The 20724-nt window shown below is 39.8% G+C and overlaps 4 protein-coding genes across 7 annotated transcripts; 2 read left to right on the plus strand and 2 right to left on the minus strand.

The window, feature by feature from the left end:
* Positions 1–6: 6 nt before the first annotated feature.
* Positions 7–6732, plus strand: LOC103384893 (uncharacterized). The gene is made up of 8 exons (XM_008318585.3): positions 7–322; positions 878–2003; positions 3070–3204; positions 3752–3926; positions 4122–4220; positions 4446–4537; positions 5173–5313; positions 5480–6732. The coding sequence occupies exons 1-8, from the start codon at positions 81–83 to the stop codon at positions 5681–5683; spliced, it is 2214 nt and encodes a 737-aa protein (XP_008316807.2). The 5' UTR covers positions 7–80; the 3' UTR covers positions 5684–6732.
* On the minus strand, positions 5520–10852 carry LOC103384863 (homeodomain-interacting protein kinase 2-like). Of its 3 annotated transcripts, XR_003050842.1 has the most exons (5): positions 10721–10852; positions 10104–10153; positions 6964–7117; positions 6681–6738; positions 5520–5647 (listed from the first exon to the last, which is right to left on the minus strand). XR_003050842.1 is itself a non-coding variant. In XM_008318549.2 (2 exons), the coding sequence occupies exons 1-2, from the start codon at positions 9569–9571 to the stop codon at positions 7065–7067; spliced, it is 915 nt and encodes a 304-aa protein (XP_008316771.1). In that variant the 5' UTR covers positions 9572–9613; the 3' UTR covers positions 6964–7064. The 3 variants fall into 3 exon arrangements, 2 of the variants coding, with proteins under 2 accessions (XP_008316771.1, XP_008316770.1); XM_008318549.2 differs by lacking the exons at positions 5520–5647; positions 6681–6738; positions 10104–10153; positions 10721–10852 and adding an exon at positions 8710–9613; XM_008318548.2 differs by lacking the exons at positions 5520–5647; positions 6681–6738; positions 10104–10153; positions 10721–10852 and adding an exon at positions 8006–9613.
* On the plus strand, positions 9750–17620 carry rcc2 (regulator of chromosome condensation 2). 2 transcript variants are annotated; one of them, XM_008318547.3, is made up of 13 exons: positions 9750–10028; positions 12234–12456; positions 12765–12858; positions 14073–14216; positions 14372–14503; positions 14635–14723; positions 14845–14959; positions 15251–15417; positions 15557–15737; positions 15874–15979; positions 16128–16200; positions 16300–16377; positions 16506–17620. In XM_008318547.3, the coding sequence occupies exons 2-13, from the start codon at positions 12256–12258 to the stop codon at positions 16608–16610; spliced, it is 1485 nt and encodes a 494-aa protein (XP_008316769.1). In that variant the 5' UTR covers positions 9750–10028; positions 12234–12255; the 3' UTR covers positions 16611–17620. The 2 variants fall into 2 exon arrangements, with proteins under 2 accessions (XP_008316769.1, XP_008316768.1); XM_008318546.3 differs by lacking the exon at positions 9750–10028 and adding an exon at positions 10736–10946.
* A 131-nt stretch (positions 17621–17751) lies between these two features.
* LOC103384861 (60S ribosomal protein L22) lies at positions 17752–20116 on the minus strand. Its single transcript, XM_008318545.3, has 4 exons — positions 20005–20116; positions 19432–19539; positions 19044–19168; positions 17752–17943 (listed from the first exon to the last, which is right to left on the minus strand). The coding sequence occupies exons 1-4, from the start codon at positions 20014–20016 to the stop codon at positions 17802–17804; spliced, it is 387 nt and encodes a 128-aa protein (XP_008316767.1). The 5' UTR covers positions 20017–20116; the 3' UTR covers positions 17752–17801.
* Positions 20117–20724: the final 608 nt, after the last annotated feature.

The following is a 20724-nucleotide window of genomic DNA, read 5'->3' on the forward strand; positions in this document are numbered from 1 at the left end:
TTTTTATTTTGAAGGTTGTAGACGGAAATTAGGCTGCTGCTGTTACTGCTGACTTGATACCAGCACTGGCCTGACAAGTGATGCTCTCAAAGCGCTCAGTGCCAGCGCGCTTCTGTCCCCTCAGAGACCGAAGAAACTCAAAGATGAGCTGCAGCGCAAGTCTCATGTCATCACTGGACTTGATGACAAAACAGTGTATTGCGTCAGGGACTCGATCCTCTGCTCGTCTGAAAAGAAGACTTATTAAGAAGAAGAAGAAGAAGAAGAGAAAGGTCGCTCCCACGGAGCAGCAGGAGACAGACAGCGACTGTCAATTGTGCAGGTGAAGCGTGAAGAGAGTTTAATCCAGTGTATAGGAGAGAAGGACCAAAGATACCGGGATACAGAAAAAATGTTAACTTTCTTTGCACGTGTCACATATAATATATAAAATACTGACCATTTGTGTTGTTATATCCCTGTCCTGGTATAATATAGAATTATAAATTCAGGACAGGGAGCTAACACCACTGTCTCTCTATTCTGTTTCACACTTTCAGCTCCATTAATGTCAAGTATTTGCATTTTTGTCTTGAGATACAGTACCTGTATCAGGAAGTTGCAGAAAAGTTGACAATTAGCAGGCACGGCAAGCAGGAGGATAGAAATACAGTGATGAGGTGTGCAGCTAGAGAGACAGATGGGTTCTATTTAGGGGGTATGGAGCCAACGCCTTTGTTCCATTACTGCTATCTTAGTCCATGTTTACTTTTTTCTACTAAATTGTGACTATAGCCTTTGGATCTGGTGATGAATACCTAGACTGAGTGAAGATGAGGAGCAACAAATTATTAACCCTTTTGGCTGCTCCATCACCATTTGTAATCTTATCTTCCAGATGTTCCGTGTTTCCTTCTTCTGGCAGTAGTCGAACCGTGCGTCGTATTCAGACGGCCTGCATCCTCTCCCTAATGGCCCTGCTGGGCTCTGTATCTATGGACTTGAGCTCTAACTTTGAATTGCTGAACACCACAGAAGCTGCCTACAATGAGTTGACTTCGTGCAGGACACTCGCGATCCTGCAGCTGGTCAGCGAGCTTCAAAAAACGAGGCGTGTATTTGCTAAACACACAGGCAATGACACGCAGGAAAGCAACTTTCCAGATGTTGTGTTTTCTACATTAGAACATCTGTGCAGTGAGATGTCAGGTCACAGAAACAAATATGGGTTCTCCTGCAGTGTTGAGATGGCTGGATTTTGTCCAGAGATAAGGTGGACTGTTCAAGAATATCTGGACGGAAATAGCACAAGTGAGAACAGAACTTCTGATTTGACGCTGGTCATTGGAAGACTTCTGGAAGTCTGGGGTTCTACAAATGATACCTTAGTCAAAGTCAAGCAGAGTTCCATCTGGACAGACGTACTGTCTGCTAGACTTGTAGTAACATTTACAGAACTTAACCATCAACTGATGGACTTCCCCCACATAGAAGCTCACTCAGACTTCCAGCACAAGTGGACTTCCATCCTGGCCTGTTTGGGCTTTGCTACCTTTCTGTCAGAACGGCTGGCCAACTGCTGGTTAGAGAACATAGACCTTGAGGTTAACTCAAGCCAGTTTGTAAAAAATAATTTTGAGGCACATTTTTGGCCAATCTCTGGAACGGAGACGGTGACTCTATCTGGTTCTCAGGCTGGGATTCGAGCTCTGACCAACACTCAGCAGTGCTTGTTTGACTCTGCAGTACCGGCTTTGAGGTTGGCGTCTCGATCCGTGTCCTCCAGCCTCAGCATGAAGATCTGCCTGCTGGGCATTGCCTGCCTCATCTACCCAGTGGTCATGTTCTCGTTCAAGCAAATGGCTGAATGGATACAGAACTATGCCCGTACCCTGAAGGAGAAGACTGAGGACCTGAAACGCCAGAGGCAGCTGGCCGAAAACCTGCTGCACCAAATGCTGCCAAAGTCAGTCGCCAAACAGCTGCGTCAAAATAAACACGTTGAGGCCGAGAGCTATGATAAGGTCGGTAAAGATGATTTTCCTAACTCATATATATGAGGAAAAGGGTATTGATTTCTCAAGGTTTTTTTGTTTTACTCAGTTGAGTAAGTCCGTAGAGTTAAAATTTTAATTGTTCCCTAATGTTTCTTTTTTTATTTGGTAAAATTTGTCAATTTTAGCTTGACATATTTTTGACTAAGTTTTTACTATTAAGTTTTTATTTATTTCTCAAACAGGTTTTAAGTATTAGCTGATTGGATTGTTGTTTGGTAAAATCATAAGCTAACCCTTAGCTATATTGGTGTTTTTTCCTAACTTTGTGTCCATGCGCTATCTTTTAGTCATTTGGGTAATTTTAGTGTATCCATGTCTTAGCCTTTTAGCTTTGTTTTGAATAACTTAGCTCCTCCTCCTTATCTGTCATTATCGTTCAGGAAATGGTTAATTTCCTCAACCTACCTTGAGTTATATTTGCTACATGTTTGGCTTTTTATTTCTTTTTCATCGTATTTCCAAATTCAGTTTTTGGCTTAAAGCTATTTTGCCCTTATTTTGTCAAGTTTTACATATTTTCTGGCTACATTTTGCAAGTTTAGATTCATTCCTTCCTTCCATGATCTCAAAGACTCTCCGCTCTATTACTTTAACATTACGCAAAGCCATTGAGTTTTTAATGTTTTAAGGGTTGCTGTGGAGAGGCAACAGCCACAAGATCTACAGACATGCTCACTGAGTGTCTGTGCTTGCAGCCTTTGTTGCCTTTGTTAGCGTAATTACCTATAATTGCCCTGTTTCATATTCATTGGAAGATAAAACAAGTCATGCAGGTGAAAATTCTGTCTGGTTTATTGAAAGGTTTATAGCAGCTGTACCAAACGTAAAGAGGACTCTGCTCCAGTGCTTAGTGCTTAACTAATTTTTAACCAATTTGTTTGCACATTTTTTTCAATTGGATTACATTTTTTGTATTTCACAATTTTAGACACTAATGAGAAAGGCTGGTATATCATTAGGAGAGTTGTCTGTTACAATGATATACACATGTTTGTGTAATGGTCATATTCTACTCTTCTCTATTCTCATCCAGGTGACTGTATTCTTCTCAGACATTGTGGGCTTCACCTCTATATCTGCGTCCTGTTCACCTCTACAAGTGGTGGAGATGCTCAACAACCTCTACATGTGTTTCGATACGCGCATCGACTCCTACGATGTCTACAAGGTGGCGGGCTGTTCTCACCTGTTTATGCAGCCTTTTATGAGTCCACTGATATGTAATACATTTTTATAAAGTTAGAGTAAAGAAAGGTTTAAAGAAAAAACGATTCACATAAATAGAAAAAAAAATATATGAAACAGAAAAAAAAAAACAAAAAACAAAAGGGATCTGTAGATATATTAATTAGCACTATAATGATTTCCAATTATGTTCTAATTCAAATGTGCAACCTTACCTCCTTGTAGAGCTGTTTGAAGAGCAGTGGTTTGTTCATCTTCTTCTGGGTCCCATCTGTTTGAATGATTGTGCCTGAAAGCATCATTTTATGAAAGAGCAGAAAGGGAAGACATCTGATTACAATGTGAATTTCCCCATTGTGGGACCAATAAGGGACTTGGATTTATTTAATTATTGATTTATGAACAGATGGGTCCAGCTCAACTCAACTTAAAGTTTCTTATTAAACTGGATATAATGAGATGCTTTTCCTTATAAATCCATTTGTATGCCTCTGATGTTAAAACGGGATGTGACCATATAATTCAACCAGGTGGAGACGATTGGAGATGCATACATGGTGGTGAGTGGTCTCCCTGAGAGGAATGAGGATAGACATGCTGATGAAGTTGCAAAGATGGCTCTGGATCTGGTGGCTGCTGTCAGACAGGTCTCCATCCCTCACATGCCCAACCAGAGACTGCAGCTCCGAGCAGGCATTCACACAGGTGAGGGATCTCACTGTCAACACATGTAGAAGAAGGGGAGTCGTTCAGAGTTGGCTTCAGTTAGGGTTCTCTCACTAGTGCAGAAACTAAGGTCTGAGATTGTTCCAGTTCATACTGAGGCTCACTAAGACTGTGACTACAGACAACAGACGTGCCACTTCTTTGTCTCCCTCCTTGCTATTTTTAACCACACAGGTCCATGCGTGGCAGGGATAGTGGGCTACAAGATGCCACGGTACTGTCTGTTTGGAGACACTGTCAACACAGCCTCCCGAATGGAGTCCACCAGCCTGCGTATGTGCATTGAACACACACTTCACAAATGTACTGGACCCTAAAAAAACACCTGTAGTTCTCATTGGTGCCAGGGCAATGTAGCAATTTACTTTAAAGATTATTTCTAGCTGTAGACCACGGCTAATGAGACAAGAGGATCACTGCCTCCAATAAAGAAAACTGAAAACATTTATCATGTAATTGTGTGATATAGTACTTACCTTGAACAGTGTTTTTTGACAGCTCAGAAAATCCACATCAGCTCAGAAACCTACTTGGCTCTGATCAAAGACAACGCCTACGAGCTGCAGCTTCGTGGAGAGATCGATGTGAAGGTATGGGATGAGTTTTTGTTGTCGTGAGGCAGAAGTCAGTCCTGCTTTTTTATACACTAGTTTTGTGTAACTGATAGCTGAATAACTATGACTTGACAGCAAAATGACAATATAATATTTCACAGTATAATTAGGAGAATAAATTAGATTGTATTACTATGTTTCAAACCCATAAATCATTTTGATTAGTCCATGTCGTAGCAGTGTGTAATTATGAACAAGAGTGAGATGTCTACAGTATTACTCAGTCACTGCTGTCTTCTATTGGTAGGCGTTTGTGATTTTGCAAAATATATCCACTTGGTGTCACTGTTCTGCAAAGGTAATTTTACCAGGGTTTACGTAACAAGGAAGGCCAACTCTATGTGTATTGAAGGCGTTGAAAACTTGCGCTAGTACTACTACTTACTAGTACAAAACAGACGTAATTTAATCACTGGGCCAGTGATGGAGACTCCCAGTTTATCCGAACTTGGGCGGAGACTAACAATATGCAGTAATAATTCTCAAATGAACACGCTTTTATTTTGTAGGATAAAATTTCAACAGTTATACAGTCATAAAACTCCTCAATGATGTTATATTTGTAATAATGACGTTTATGACCTTATTTATGTCCTTCCTTCTCTGGTCAGGGTAAAGGAAAAATGAACACCTACTGGCTGGTCAGCCATAAAAACTACAGTGTTCAGAATGACAGTCTGGTCTGCCACTGGAATCCAGGCATGGCCAGAAAGAAGAAAACAGCAGCAGGCAGCGACATCTCTGTGGCAACTGTGAGTTGAAATTATTTAGTGGTTGTTTATGGCTAATACAAAGAAATATATATTTTACAGCAGGGTTAGCCTTGATTCTGAGCACAGAACACCAAGAATAACAGGGAAAAATTACAGACCAGGAATAAATATTAATGTTCTAACTTGTTTGTGTCTGTCCTGCCAGTCGTCAGTGACAGTTCAGAGTTTCGGTGACCACACCTCCATCCCGGTCTCATCAATACAGATCCAAACTCCTCCACGACCACGGACAAACTTCCTTGGATTGAGCGTTTCGGCTCAACTGGAGCCCCAAACTGGCAGCTTCGGTACACCGGGCTCCGTGATTGGTGGGCTGCAAGAAGATCAGAAATCCAGCCAAACAACATAGAATCAGCAGAACCAGAGGCAAAATTCAACATTGTGTTCTGACCAGATGTCTGACTGAAGCAAAGAATAAAGTCACCGCCAGTGAGAACAACAAAAATGGGCCAAAAAGATGTACTGCTCTAGCGCTACCTAGTTTTTAGAAAGTAAAGTAGCATTAAGGTAGACTGTGGAATGTTTAGTGATATCTGTTGTCACTATAGTTTGTTTCAGAAGTGTAGTTGAATAATCTCAATTCTCAGTGTAACATTATGTAGAACAATGATTAAATATTGGTCTGTGAAACTGAATATGAAGTAAATGATGACAAAAACACTTCATTTATGACACATTATCCCTGAGGTTAAATCATTCCAGATGAAAACCTTTTGTGGTTCCTTGATGTGTTTGGACCTGGTCTTGTATTGTGTCTGTATAGATTGAATTTGTGTTGTTTTAGCTTAAGGATATTTCAATTGATGTGTCATTTGTGGTAATTGTACATATAAAATAAATAAGACATTTCAACAGATTAACTAAGGTTCTTTTTAAAACTGTTTTATTGTATGACAAGTGTATGTGCTGTTCTAGTGAGACAGACCACGTCTCCCTCAGGTCTCGGAGATTTAAGGTAAACTTGCAGTTTCTCTTACAGATAGCAATTATAAAATATGTACAAATCAACATCTACTACACAGTTGTCCAAAGACACAGTACAGTGGACACTCTGCAAAAGGTATTCCTATCAACTGGTCGAAGACCCACTCGAATCTGCTTAAACTCTGATTCATTGGACACAGTGCCCCCTAGCGTTCCAAATACCACAGACACTGCTGCTTTCAATCCCAACTTCATTTGCAGTCCATCTTTTAATTTATCTTGTATGAAATGCCTGTTTCTGCGCTGTTAAGACAGTCCTTCTACCGTGTCTCTCGGTCTAACCTGTTTATCCAACTGGTTACTTTTGCTACATCAGGCCATCGTGGGTTTGTCGTCATTTGTTGCCTATATACAGTACATACCAGTTTGTGTTATGGTGCCATTGTCGTGGTTCTAGGATCTTTTACTGGATGCTTTGTTCTAGGAGAGAAGAAAGAGTTTCCCTTTAATAAACAGACAACAGTCCTCAGTCTCAAAGGAAATGTTACCAAACAGGAAACAACACAATCATCTTTGTTGTTATTCATATAAACCAAAAGATTAGTTTTACTCTTAGGGAGATACAAGAATATCAGAACTCAGACTTACACAAATATTGCATAGCTGTTTTAAAAAATGACAATAAAGCTGTATTTAGTTACTTACTTGTTGACAGGGGTCTGACCTCGCCAGTCTGCAGCCTGCCTCTTTCTTCATACTGTATCGCCTCCACATGCCTGATATGGAATGAAGCCAACCATTCACTGTCAGAGGCTTCTTTGTTTTGCTGACTGTGGCCTCCTTCTCCTCCTTGGAAAAACTTACAGATAAAAATACAAAAGGAAATACAAATACATGATGAATCTCAATTTAACAAAAAGAAAAACACTGATCAAAAGATTTATTTCTCTTGCTGGCCAACATGTGAGATTGGACAAAAACATTTTTCTTTGAAAAAATGTCTCTGGACAGGGGCTCAGTTTAAATGACTGTAAGCATATGTGACATTCAATGAACCTATTATTTCATTGAGAAAAAGACCCTAAAAACCATGTTTTGTTTTATTTACAATTAATGTAATACTATCTGTAAACACAACACTGAAGGTTTTTTAATATATTTAAAATGGTAATGACAATTACGTTGTCATAATATTAATATTAAGATCATCACTATCCATTTTTATTGACTGGTCATTGGGACAAAAATGCTAAAATCCAGCTAATGTACAAGGGTACAATGTTTTATGGGCGTGTCAAACCTCGCAAGTTTGGGAAGCGCTGCTATATACAAACACATTTTTCATGGATTTTTTCATCGTTGTTGTAGGAAATATATATATCTTAAGCATTGTTGGTGCTACCATTGTGTACCACCACCTTAATTTAGATTTGCTGCAGTTTATAGCCTTAGTTCATTGAATACATTGCTATAAATGCAGATATTAAAAAATTCTATTGCATGAAAAATACAATATATAGAGCATCTATATATTGTATTGTATTTTTTTAAAACGTCTATATACCAAGCAGTTTCTAGCTACTGGAAGCCCACTTGTGTACCCTCTGGTACAGCCTGTGGTGAATGTCAAATTAATTAAAAGGAGCATAAATGGAAAGTGTGCCTAAGCAATGTTGCTAAAATAACTCCCATAGTTAATTTTTGGATTAAAAGATATGAACTCTATAAAACGTCTGTCATTCTATACCTCTTATCCTTTGAGGGTAGTGGGAGCGCAGCAGAGTGGGTAAGAGGCTGGGTATTCTATGAAAATATCAAATCATAACAATGTTGTCAAACCGACCCTGTTCAACAATGTTCAGGCTTCACTCCTGTCCACCATCTCTCAGGTCTCTTAGGAAGCTAACAACAGATGGGACAGAAGTACTACCCTCAAGAGCCTCTGTTGAAAACATCTCCCTTCTTCCATGTGTTTTTAGATGCTACACCTGAAAGCCCCGCCCCCATTAGATCAGCTTCCCCCATGTTGCATTGGTGTCTGCAAACACGTTCTCCGTTAGAGGTAGTGTGCTGGTTGTGTGCTTGCCAATCACGTTGGATTTATCAAATCAGCACCCAGGGATCCCAAACATTCTGTTTTCTTGAACCTGAAGAACGTGCATATCTTCCTAAGTAGTGGTGTTTTTGTTTTAATTGGTGCTTTCTCATGCTCACACTCTGGTTTAACCAAACTGACCGATGACCTAGCAGTGCTGCTGGAGGTTTGACTAGAACTTCGAGCTGAGGTAATGAAAGGATGCTCCAGGGCTTTGCAGGGAGTGATTCTCTCACTTGCATCTACTTCCATCATCTCTTTGAGGAGGTTTACAAAGGCCTTTTCATTCCCTGTGTGGTCTGGGCAAGACCTCACTATGTCATCGAGACTGCCTAACGTGTTAAACAAGAACTTACGCTGATAAGCTGCATTTCTTCGTTCTTTTGGAAGTTCTTTGGGACATTTGCACGTTTGATTAATCTTCCACAAAGGACGAGGGCACTCGTCCTCTTTACTAAAATAATGTTTGGTGTGAACTCCAGAATTCAGCAGGTGATCGCCAGGCTGACCGTGGATCTGCACAGTGTCTCTCATCCTTTCATGCTCACATCGTGACGGATACAGGTGTTGGCCTAAGTACAGGTAAGCTGCAACACAGCCCAAGGACCACATGTCTAAACCTTCATGCAGAGGAAGCCCCAGCAGAACTTCAGGAGCTCGGTACAAAGTGGCCTGATGCTTGGTGCCCGTGTGCATTTCAGAAATAGTATGGGCCAGACCAAAATCAATAAGTTTCACCTTGAAGGGCAGCTGCTGGTGATTAATGAGCATTATGTTGTCAGGCTTGATGTCTGTATGAACCACTCTGACACTCTTGAGTGCATCGAGAGCTACCAGCATCTGCTGGGTGATCGCTTGAATCTCAGGCAGTTGCAGTGGTCTGGTGAAACTCTTAACAAACTGGTGAAGGTCCATGTCCAGCATCTCAAATTCCAGTGTTAAGAATCCAGCAAACTCAAAATGCTTGTTAAACTTGATCAGGTTGCTGTTGTCTTTGTCAAGCGTCCTAAGTTTTTCCAGCATGGCCACCTCTTTTTCGCCAGTCCACTTCTTCACAGACTTCAGCGCTACTGTCTCTTTAGTTTCCACTGAAACGCATTTGTATACTTTTCCAAAGGCCCCCGTCCCGAGCGGGTTCACTGGGGAATACCCATTTAATGTATAAATGAGTTTGTAATTGGGTTCTCTCTCTCTGCGTTTCATCAATCTTATACCCATTTGTGAAACCTAGACCTGTACAAGTCAACCGTAACTTGTACACAATTGTGCTGGCATTCAGGAATCTTGACCTCACTACAACATACCCAAGTTTGCGCCTTTGATCACATCCTTTTATCGTGTTAATGACATGACATCATAGCAAAATTTCATGATTGATGTTTAAAACACATTTAAGGAGATTAAGATTTGACTATACAAGGGTACATACTATGAGGCATGACTGCCTCTCCTGAGATACTGATAGGTGTACAAATAGAGTAGAGTTAATTCTAAGGTTTAATATCTTAATTGTCCTAAATAAATGCTAAGAGAACCGTATTAACTTTATAGTTTGTACCTGTTATGCATTTATGGTTCTTAGAGCTACCTCGGTATAAATAAGACACCAAACAAGCTAACGTCTTATATCATCACTCTTGTGGCCAGGTAAAGAAGACCAACCTTAAACAATATTGTAAGTAAACCATTTGCATTTACAGTGCAAGATATGTTTGTATCGGAGGGAGGAGGAGAATTTATCTGCACTTACTTATTTTAGAAAAGAATTCCACTCTGGATATTGTCGTGTCCTTGTTTTTCCTGACATCCACAAAAACATCAAAAGTAGAAAGAAAGAAGAGTTAGAGAATATTCCAAAATCTTTCTTATTTTTTCACAAACCCTGACCTTGATGTGACACTCCAAGTACACGACTAGATAATAATAATAATAATAATAATAATGAATCTTACTATATATAAACCTCACCCAAGGACACCTTACAGTGAATACAAAGATAACAACACAGCATTAAAAAACAATAAAACATTAAAACATTAAGAACAAGGTGAACTACAACAGTGGAATATCAGACGGAGAAGCCAATTTTAAACAGATGAGTTTTAAGATGACAGTCAGATCAAACAATACTGACTGAGGGAATAATTAACCCCCACCGACCACCCCGTTTTACTAATTAGTACCAAAAAAATTAAACTTCTATCTATCCATCTATCTATTTTTGGGTCTTTAGTTCTTTTGACATATTTTATTAAAATATGCATTCGTTTCTCATCTTATTTTGGTTTGTTTTTCTGTCAATATGTTAAGTTAGAAGTTTTCTTTATGGAGTTACAGAAGTAGTAATAGTGGTAGTAATAGTGGTACTGGTCGTGGTGTTGTTGGAAGTTTCAGTGGTTGTGTCAGTCTCTCGTTTTCTTTCTCCTCCTCCTTTCTCCTGCTTTTGGATGGATTTGCTTTGGTGGCTGCTGCTCAGTTTCCTGTATGAATAGTAAATGTAAACCACGTGGTGTGAAAGCAAGACTGCAGCTTCTTTTGTTCAAATCAATCAAACCGGAGACGGACAGAGAGCTGCTGAATCAGGAAATCGCCGGTACAGATTTTATACATTTCTTACCTTTTTGAAAATATATAAAAATAACATTTTATCACATTGATGTCACGCGGGTTGCGCTCTCAGTGAACTCAAATGCATTTAGGGGAGAAAATAGTGAAAAGTTTTGTTTTAAAAAATATAGTGGCACTGTTTTATGTAACGTTTGTCTTTATTTAGTATGGATGCGTTAGCTTACAGTAGCGAGGTAACGTTAGCGAAACAATTCCGGTTATCACACCGTTCTTAAAGAGCTTATTTATTTACGCGGTCAGTGGTGTTTATTTGAAGAAAACAAACGCCATATGATTAGTTAGTGTTGCGACTGTTAAATGAAACGTTAACTTTGTCCCTCTGGGTTAGCTCCTCTGTTAGCCCGCTGCTAACTGGCAGAAGCGTTACGAACAAAGAGCGACGGCGTTTAGCCTCGTTAGCCTAATGGGGCTAACAGTTCACAGACGCCGGTATGGCTCTAATGAGTTTTGGTCGGTAATTAACTGGTTCTTATCTTAAATGGAGTTAATTGAAATAGTGACTCGATTGTTTAACTTTTTTTCCACTTTATTGAGCTGCGCCCGGTGAAAGACAAAACCGCAAGGAAGTCGACTAGTTAGTTCTGTAGTTGTGTTGTAGTTTTCAGTAGTTTGATGCAGCGTGCGTGTTTTCACAAGTTTTTATTAAAAAAAAAATGCAGGAGCACCCCTCAATTAAAGTTACCAATATCTGTATTTAGTGTCCATAGGTTAATAAGTATAACAAGACAACTTCACAATGAAAATAATCTTTTCTTTGTACTTCTTCCATACGCACGAGTTTATAATGCCAGCTGACATGGTTTAAATTTCATTACTTCCCCCTAATGGATGTATCTGCCCGAAAAAAATAAAATAAAACATGCGGACAAAGGGCAGTTGCGCAGTTGATTAACACATAAATACGCTTATATTTATGTAGGTTCACTTGCACAATAAAGATCAAGGGTGTAACGTTTTTAACTAAAGTTTCTCTAAGAATAGTTGAATACTTTTATCTGAAGATTTTCTTAAGGAATAAGCCCAGGCTTTACCAGGTTTTAAAATTATTGTATAACATTCTCCCCAGGAGCATTGTTAAAATGTTTGTTTGTAAATGGATGAAATCATCTGTTTACATAACACTGTGTTGATGTAATCTGGGATTGTTTTACATTATTTAGTCTATAACATAGATTAGACACAAACACATGTGTCACTATTGTATATTTCCTTCACCCTGTGAAGTTCTCATTGCCTCTATGCCTCTCTATAGAAACAGCTTGCTATTTGAAAACATGCCACGCAAGAAGGTGACAGACATATCAGGAAATGGTGGGGTGAAGAAGAAGAGGGTCAGTGGGAAGAGGAAAGAGAGAGACTTCAGTAGCGATGACGAGTTCGATTTCGAGCAGGAGAATAACAAGAAACCTGGCAGACCTGCAGCCAAGTCTGGTCTCCAGCCTGTCACTGTGGCAGATGACATCAAAGAGAAAATAGTAGGTTTGATGCACTAACTCGGAAACTGTCTGGTTAGAGTGGAATGATGTTTTTTTGTTTGTTTTTTTTACCTTATTTAAGACCTTTTATAATTAATGACTGTGTCACCAAAATTGGTGTGTTATCTTGTTGCAGATTTATTGTTTTAAAAAAAATTGAGATAATACTACAGCATAAAATGTCAAACTTGTCTAAATTTTTAAAATGTTCCTTTGGTTTGAAAATATATGCTGCTGTTCAGCTGCAGTTGTTTGGAACGTGGCGTAGAACCATTTCATGAATGCTCCTGACTTTGTTTTCTCTGCAGAAACTCGAGTGCCCAAAAGTAAAAGGTCAACTGCTCATATTTGGGGCAACCAACTGGGATTTGATTGGAAGGAAGGAGGTGCCCAAACAACAAGGTAGAATAATTTATTAGTAGATAGCTGGCCTAGATCCAGAATAGGACAGATGACAGTGACCGATAAGCTTCTTTTTTCATGGTTTACATTTCTCTGATATCATTACTAGTATTGTTCCTACAAAGTGAGTTGTGAAGAGTATTTTTTAAAAATGCTGTTTAAATTGCGATTTCTTAAAATGTTTTTGCACGCAATCCAGAAGCATCTTTTTTTAAATCACGGAGAGAAGCAAAAGTGTAAAAAAAGCCAGTCACAATCAATCAGATATTTTCTCCCCAGTTTTAATAATAGATCTTTCATTACTGCTGCCTCAGATGCTGCATATCATTTAGTAATATTTTCCGTCGGTCAGTGAGACAACTCTAATCATAAGGTTGGATGTTTAGCTCCTTATGTTCATACTGATGATTAGCTGCGATGATGAGAAATGAGAAGTCAACATCAACTAGGGATTACGGTTTTCCATAGGAACACACGTTGGTTGTGTATGTTTGCCTTTGTATTGCATGCACTGGCGACATATGTGTTATTATCACCGAGATCGTATTAATTGATTGTGACATTAATGTCTATTCATATGTATGCAAGTTGTGTGCGGGCCCCCCTGACGAGGGCCCTCTGATGCCTGGGGCAGACTTTGTGCCTTGATCCGTGCTTCTCACACGACTCTGGTACATGCTGATAAATCAGCTTTGTTGGGACTGAATGGGGGTTGGGGTGTCGGCAGGAGCAGCTGCATAGACAAAGAGCATCCCTAGATGGGTGAGATGTCGTGCCTGCCAGAGCACTTATTGAACACACATTCAAATAATTTATTTTGGTGGGCTTTTACTCCGTAACACACACAAACACAACAGAATTGGAAGTTGTTGAACATTTTTTTTCCTGTACACACAGCATCCATGTCACATTTTTCAAAAATGGTTTTCAATTGATTACTAGTTGTTTTTGTCAGAATGAAGTCGAGTGGCATCATGAAACACATCGTGATTGTGTAAATATTTACATTTTGGCAATAATCTCAACTAATGCATTTGTATGTACAGTATGTAAGAACAGGTGACAGCTATGTTGACAACCAGACTATTATTAACTTAGAAGTTTATTATCAACATACAGTAAGCTAGATTATGATTATTCCATTTAATTATGTGTCTATTATACGTGTTAATAACATCAAAATGTTTCGTGTGCCTTACCTCTTGTGTTTTCAGCTGCATTCCGTAACCTGGGCCAGAATCTGTGGGGTCCCCATCGTTATGGGTGTCTGAATGATGTCCAGGTCAGCTGTGTGGTGTCTGGTCCCTGTGCAGCTCACAGTCTCCTAATGACCACTGAGGGCAAGCTGTGGAGCTGGGGTAAAAAAAGCCAGGTTGCTTCTTTCTGGAAGAAACACTGAAATGTAGTGTTAGTTCAAATGAAACCAAATCTGTACAGTGCATGTAAACATTAGTCAGAAGTACTGACTAGAATAGACAGTAATCAGCACTAATCTCTTTTTTTACCTTCTTAGGTCGCAATGACAAAGGTCAGCTGGGTCACGGCGACACGAAACGTGTGGAGGCACCAAAGTTAATTGAGGCCCTGGCAGATCATGTGATTGTTTCTGCTGCCTGTGGACGCAATCACACCCTGGCACTTACTGGTAAACACAGCCCATGACTATCACTAAATACCATATTATGCACATGCAGCATTATGTTGGTTACAGTCTTTCAGGGGTGTTTTACACTGGCAGTTTTGTGACTGGATTTAATTCTTTCGGTTTTTCCTCAGAGAACGGCACCGCCTATTCTTTCGGTGAGAACAAGATGGGCCAGCTTGGCCAAGGCAATCAAACTGATGCCATCCTCAGCCCTGCACCAGTAAGACCACCGTAACACAACTAGAACTTGCTTCAGTTTATTTTTAAAATAATCCAGATTGAAACCTGTAAGAGCAGCACAAGTCCTCAGCACAATTGTTATTTTTTCTTCTTCTTTATAGATTTCCTACAATGGTCAACCTCTGGTGAAGGTGTCCTGTGGTGCTGAATTCAGTATGGTGGTGGACTGTAAAGGAAACATTTACTCCTTTGGCTGCCCAGAGTATGGACAGCTAGGTATGTTCCCAAACTGCACACACTTATTGGGAGGTAATACATAATACCACGCAGTCCATATTTTTACTGTTTACTTTAGATAGCATACAGTATGTAGCAATAACCATACCTCACTCCCTATGTGTTACTTTAATTTGTTTTTGTTCTTATTTTATTAAAACAAGACATGCTGATGATGTATGCCAAATGATTAAAATGGATGTATATGTTACATATGTTGCTGAATGGCAATAAAAATGTAAATAAAAATATATATATATATATCTTATGCGCCCTCTGCTGCCTCTGCAGGTCACAACAGTGATGGGAAATTCATAGCTCGTGCCCAGCGCATTGAGTTTGACTGTGAGCTCATTCCTCGTCGGGTGGCCATCTTTATTGAAAAGTCCAAGGACGGCCAAGTCATTCCCGTACCTAATGTGGTGGTCCGAGATGTGGCCTGTGGGGGCAACCACACGGTGAGAAAGTAGATCAGTGTTTTCATTTTTGATTTTTATTTATATAATTTCCAACACCATCCAATTAAATAGTTGAAACGGACTTAACTGGTTACTAATCCCACATTGTTTGTCTGTGTGTGTGTGTGTGTGTGTATAGCTGGTGCTGGACTCACAGAAGCGAGTGTTCAGCTGGGGCTTTGGTGGTTACGGTCGTCTGGGTCACACAGAGCAGAAGGACGAGATGGTTCCGCGGCTGGTCAAGTTGTTTGACTTTCCTGGACGCGGTGCCAGTCAGATCTACGCAGGCTACCAGTGTTCCTTCGCTGTCAATGAGATGGGTAAGAAAAGAGACACATGTTGACTTAACCTGAAGTCCAGCTTCTCTAATGGAACAAAATTTGCAATGTTGTGTGTTGAAAGTAGAGCAGTAGTGAGTGTTGCTCTAATTATAAATGTGACCTGTTGTCTTTCCAGGAGGGCTTTTCTTCTGGGGGGTGACCAACACTTCCAGAGAGTCCACCATGTATCCCAAATCTGTGCAGGATCTTTGTGGCTGGAAGGTCCGTAGCCTGGCCTGTGGGTAAGTGATAACTGAACATATTTGATTCTTAGCAGAAAAGTAACTTTTATGGTCAGGAAAAAGCTCGAAGCACTACTGTAGTTCCTTACACAGCTCTTCAGTATTAAGCTACATTTGTGGTCTGTAAAGTTTGTTTGGTTTTTAACAGGAAGAGCAGCATCATCATAGCTGCAGATGAGAGTACAATCAGCTGGGGGCCATCACCTACATTTGGAGAACTGGTAAGACCTGATGCAGCAGACATCATTATGGTTAAGGCCAGAGGCTAAGGCTATAAACATTCCTGTGAGACGCATGACTAAATCATTGATGCGCTGTAGGGATATGGAGACAACAAACCCAAATCCTCCACCACTGCCCAGGAGGTGAAGACCTTGGATGGCGTCTTCATTGAGCAAGTAAGTAACATAAATGTTGTCGAGGCTCTTAAAAAGAATCTTCATGAATCCATCAATTGGCTGGAAGTTCCGTAAATGAGAGTTTGAAATCACCGTAATTTTTTGTTGTTGTCATTTTTGTGGTACAGGTAGAGATGGGCTACGCCCACTCTCTGGTTATTGCCAGACAGGACACAGAGCAGGAACAAGAGAAACTGAAAAAGCTGCCTGAGTACAACCCTCGAACACTCTGATCATCTGTCGACACCTCAACCGTTTTACTGGGGCAGAAACCGGTGGTGCTCAGTACAAACGTGCTGGTCACATTGATCTGTGAGTGGGGTAGGTGAGTTAAAGAAGAATGGGGGTGGGGGTCGGGGGAAGGATGAAGTCACAAGTCTGAAAGGTTTCTTTTACATAGCCTAACTACCAGCAAACCCACACTGAAATCAGAGATAATGGTACAGATCATGGGCACTCCTGCAGTCACACTCAACAGTCCCTTAATCCTGCAACACTTCACACACAGCAGAGTGGTGCTTCCCACTCCCCCACCCCTTTTTCCATTTTATAATACGGCCAATAATTGACGTCTTCATGTCTGTTGTTTTTTTTCTCGTGGCAATGTTTGAGATGATAGCGTTGTTTAGTCACATTTACGGGTGCTACAGCAGAGCCCTTGGTGTTTTCTCTCCTGAGGGCTTTTTCAAAGATTTATCAACACTCCATACCTGTGCCTTTTTCTACACATTTCTTCAGGTTATGGATGTTCTGTTTTTGTTGTTCAGAGAATCAGTTGATCAGTCTGATGTAATGACAGGGCAGTGTAAGGAGTGTGTGTGTCTGTGTGTATATGAATGTGTATGTGTGTGCCACTGCCACAGATTACAATCAGGATTTTGGAACATGATGTTCTGAGTTTAGTGCACTTCACTCAATGTTACATTCCTTTTGTTGTCTTCAGTGTTTTTGCATCCCGGATGCACACCTCAGTCCTTCCTAGACCATACTGTTTGATTACTTGTGGCTAATTTGACTCATGAATTATTCAAGGACTCAAATCGGTTTCACGAGCAGCTCTGAACTTTTTAGAACCATGATGTGTTGTCTACAAATGTTCTTTGTACACTAAGTGCTGGAAAAGATTTGTCGTTTGGGAAACAGCACAGGTGTTTTTTTGTTGTCTCTGATCTGTACTGCATTCCTTTTATATGGGCTACATTGTTGTTTTTCATTAAATAAATAAAAATCATCTAAATTTAAAGGCTTCTTTTTTTTGTGCTGAGGCTTTTGGGTTAGCTGTCAAAGACTAAAGATGTGAATGCAACAAAATGATCTACAAACCGCCCATGAGTCTGCTGCAGCTACTGAAAACATCAACAACCCAAGACAGGCTTGTGTACCGTAAACAACATTTATTTAAATGTACAAAAATGATGACGGGTTTAATCCTCGTCCTCTTCCTCCTCTTCCTGGTTGATCTGGAAGTAGCGCAGCTCGTAGCTCTCCTTGGTGTTAGCCACGACGCGCAGCCAGTCACGAAGATTGTTTTTCTTCAGGTATTTCTTGGTCAAATACTTAAGGTATCTGTGACAATGTGAGACAAACATTTTTTTCTAAATTAGAAGACTGTTTTCACTGTAAACTTTAAAAGCTGCTTTAACAGTTTTTTGAGAAACGATTTAAAGCTTGTTAAATCCAGATCAACATGGTTTGAGCACGTTATGATTTTAGCACCAGGTTTTGTTTTCCCTCAACAACATTATAGTTATGAACATAAAGAATTTGTTTTGCAGTAGGAAACTGAAACATTTTTTTCCCTTGCAAACAAATACTTTATAATAAAACATACAAACACCATAACCTAGACCTGGGGTCACCAACTGTATTAGTCGAAGGGACAGAATTGTTCTGGACAGACACTTGATTAAATTAAATAAAAAATCACATTTCTGTCTAACATATTAGTGGAACCCAGTCGTGGGCCTGATTCAGCCCACCTGTTGATAATCACTGATGTAGACAAAGGATTATAAAAATGTTGGAAAACTATGCACATAGAGCAACTCCTATAGTTGATAATGTCAAGCAATGTACAGGTTTGTGGTTCAGGTTTGACTTCAGAAGGACTAGTTCAAAGCATAAACTAAAGGGTTATCTTTGTGACTGTCTCAGTGAAAGCACTTAAATTAATGCAAATTAAGTACAAATCTAAGTCAAACTACAAGAATCTCAGGCTGCCTCTTCCTGACTGTAAAAACACATCAAGGCTTTAGTGATATAACCATTCCCACCACCTTTAACGTTATGATCTGCACAAAGGAGATGTTTCTGAAATATATTGACATAATTATTTGCAAACAAGATCTCAGCTACATGATGTACTTGGACCTAGAACCGGTAAGACTTTGGAAAAGACTGATATACACACAGTGAGGCATGAAAGCAAAACACACTGTAGTGTATGAGAGAAGGATTTACCAAAAAATATTTTACCATCTTGGACATTGAATGAATTTACTAAAATGAAATAAAGTCCTAATAAAGTCCACCACTGCATATGTTTTTAAGACACCCGGCCCTGGATTTCTATATGAGCATATTCAGGTCTAAAACAACTGTAACCTTTGACCCCACAAGTTATGGTACCACCAGTAGTAGAGATAACAAATGGGACAACATCCTACCTTTTAGAGAAGGGAACCTCAGAGGACACAGTGATCTTGCTCTTGCTCCTCTCAATAGTCACCACACCGCCACCAAGGTTGCCGGCTTTTCCGTTCACCTTAATGCGTTCCTGAAGAAACTTCTCCTGAAATTGACACGCAAACATTTAGTCTGAGGTAGGAGATGATTACCAGCTGATGTTTAAAAAATAAACCCTGCAACTCAGATGTTTCATTTAACTATTATCATGAAGAGATCTGTCATCATAAAGACACAGTGGCAGTAAAGATGTATCCATAACACTTGCTTTTTGGCGACTTCAACAGTCAAGGCATGTCTTCTGCTGGGGAGCTGAATTAATAATTATATGTTTATGTATCTTTCCGGTGTTCGTGGTTGTATACTTACGAAACTAGCAGCGTCCATGATTCCATCTTCCACGGGGTGAGTGCAGTCAAGAGTGAACTTCAGGACCTGCTTCTTCTTTTTGCCACCTTTACCGGTGCTTTGCTTCTTCTGCTCAACAAATTAAACACAGGAGTTGAACAGTATGAGTAAATATTAATGCACGTCACCAATCATACTGGTTTACATGTACATGGTCAGTGAAACTTTCGCGTCGTAATAAGCAGTACCCACACACATAGAAAGCTTTTAAATAGTCAAATAAAACCTAGGAAGGTGTCATATGTGTTAAATTGTTTGACAATATGGATTTTCACAGTTAAAAAACAACACTGTCACACTGACGGAACAACGTGGTGAAGAAGCTCGGCTAACAAGCTAGCAGAAGCCACAGGCCCCATCGGAGCTCGTCTGAGTTTTTTCGCATTAAAATGCATTACATTCTAGCCAAAAATGTTCACTGGTTCTATCAATGGCTAGAAGAGATCGTCGCTTTATCACTCGCGCTGTCCATAATTTCCAATTTACTCTAAACGTAACGTTTAAGCGACTTTGTTCACAAGCGATTTTACTTACAATAGGCGCCATTGCGGAGAAGCAAGGGAAAGGAAGAGCGAGCAGCGCGCATGCGCTACATTGTAAACGATCGAATGTCGAGCAATCTATTAGATCCGTGTATCGGAATTTGATTATAGGGCATTTACTTAACCACAAAATCCACACAAAATTAAGTTTATCTGCTCCTTAGCTGTCTTTGTAAGAATTATTTAGATGTATTAGTAGAATAAACAAGTAAACAGACAAATGGGCAACAGCAATTTTAGTTGGGAATGCTTTTAAATATAGTCAAAATATTGCAAAAGAAATAGCATCAGGTCAAGGAATAGAAAGAAAACAAAAAGCATGTTTTGTTTAGATAAAAAGAAGCATCTCAAAGTTAGCCAGCACATCCGCAAAATGGCACAGTTGCTTCAAAACAACTTATTGACAATTATGGACCAGTCATCTTTGCTTTAAACTTTCACTTTATTTATGACTTCAGGGAGTGATCCAACGTACACTTCCAGCTAATTCTATATTTTCTAACAAATGCAACACACTAAGGTAGTGTTACCTGGGCTTATGCTCTACCGTACTCACCTTTCAGTCACATCTCATGGTAGTTTGTCTGAGTTGCATCAAACCCGACAAGCATATGACATGGTCAGATCAGGTCACTGGCAGCTGAGGTATTTTAGTTAGAATTCACTTTTAATATTGTATCATTTTTTATTCCTCATTGAAGATAAACACTGC

The sequence above is a fragment of the Cynoglossus semilaevis genome, chromosome 10, assembly GCF_000523025.1.
Source record: "Cynoglossus semilaevis isolate Cse_v1.0 chromosome 10, Cse_v1.0, whole genome shotgun sequence".
Lineage (NCBI taxonomy): Eukaryota > Metazoa > Chordata > Actinopteri > Pleuronectiformes > Cynoglossidae > Cynoglossus > Cynoglossus semilaevis.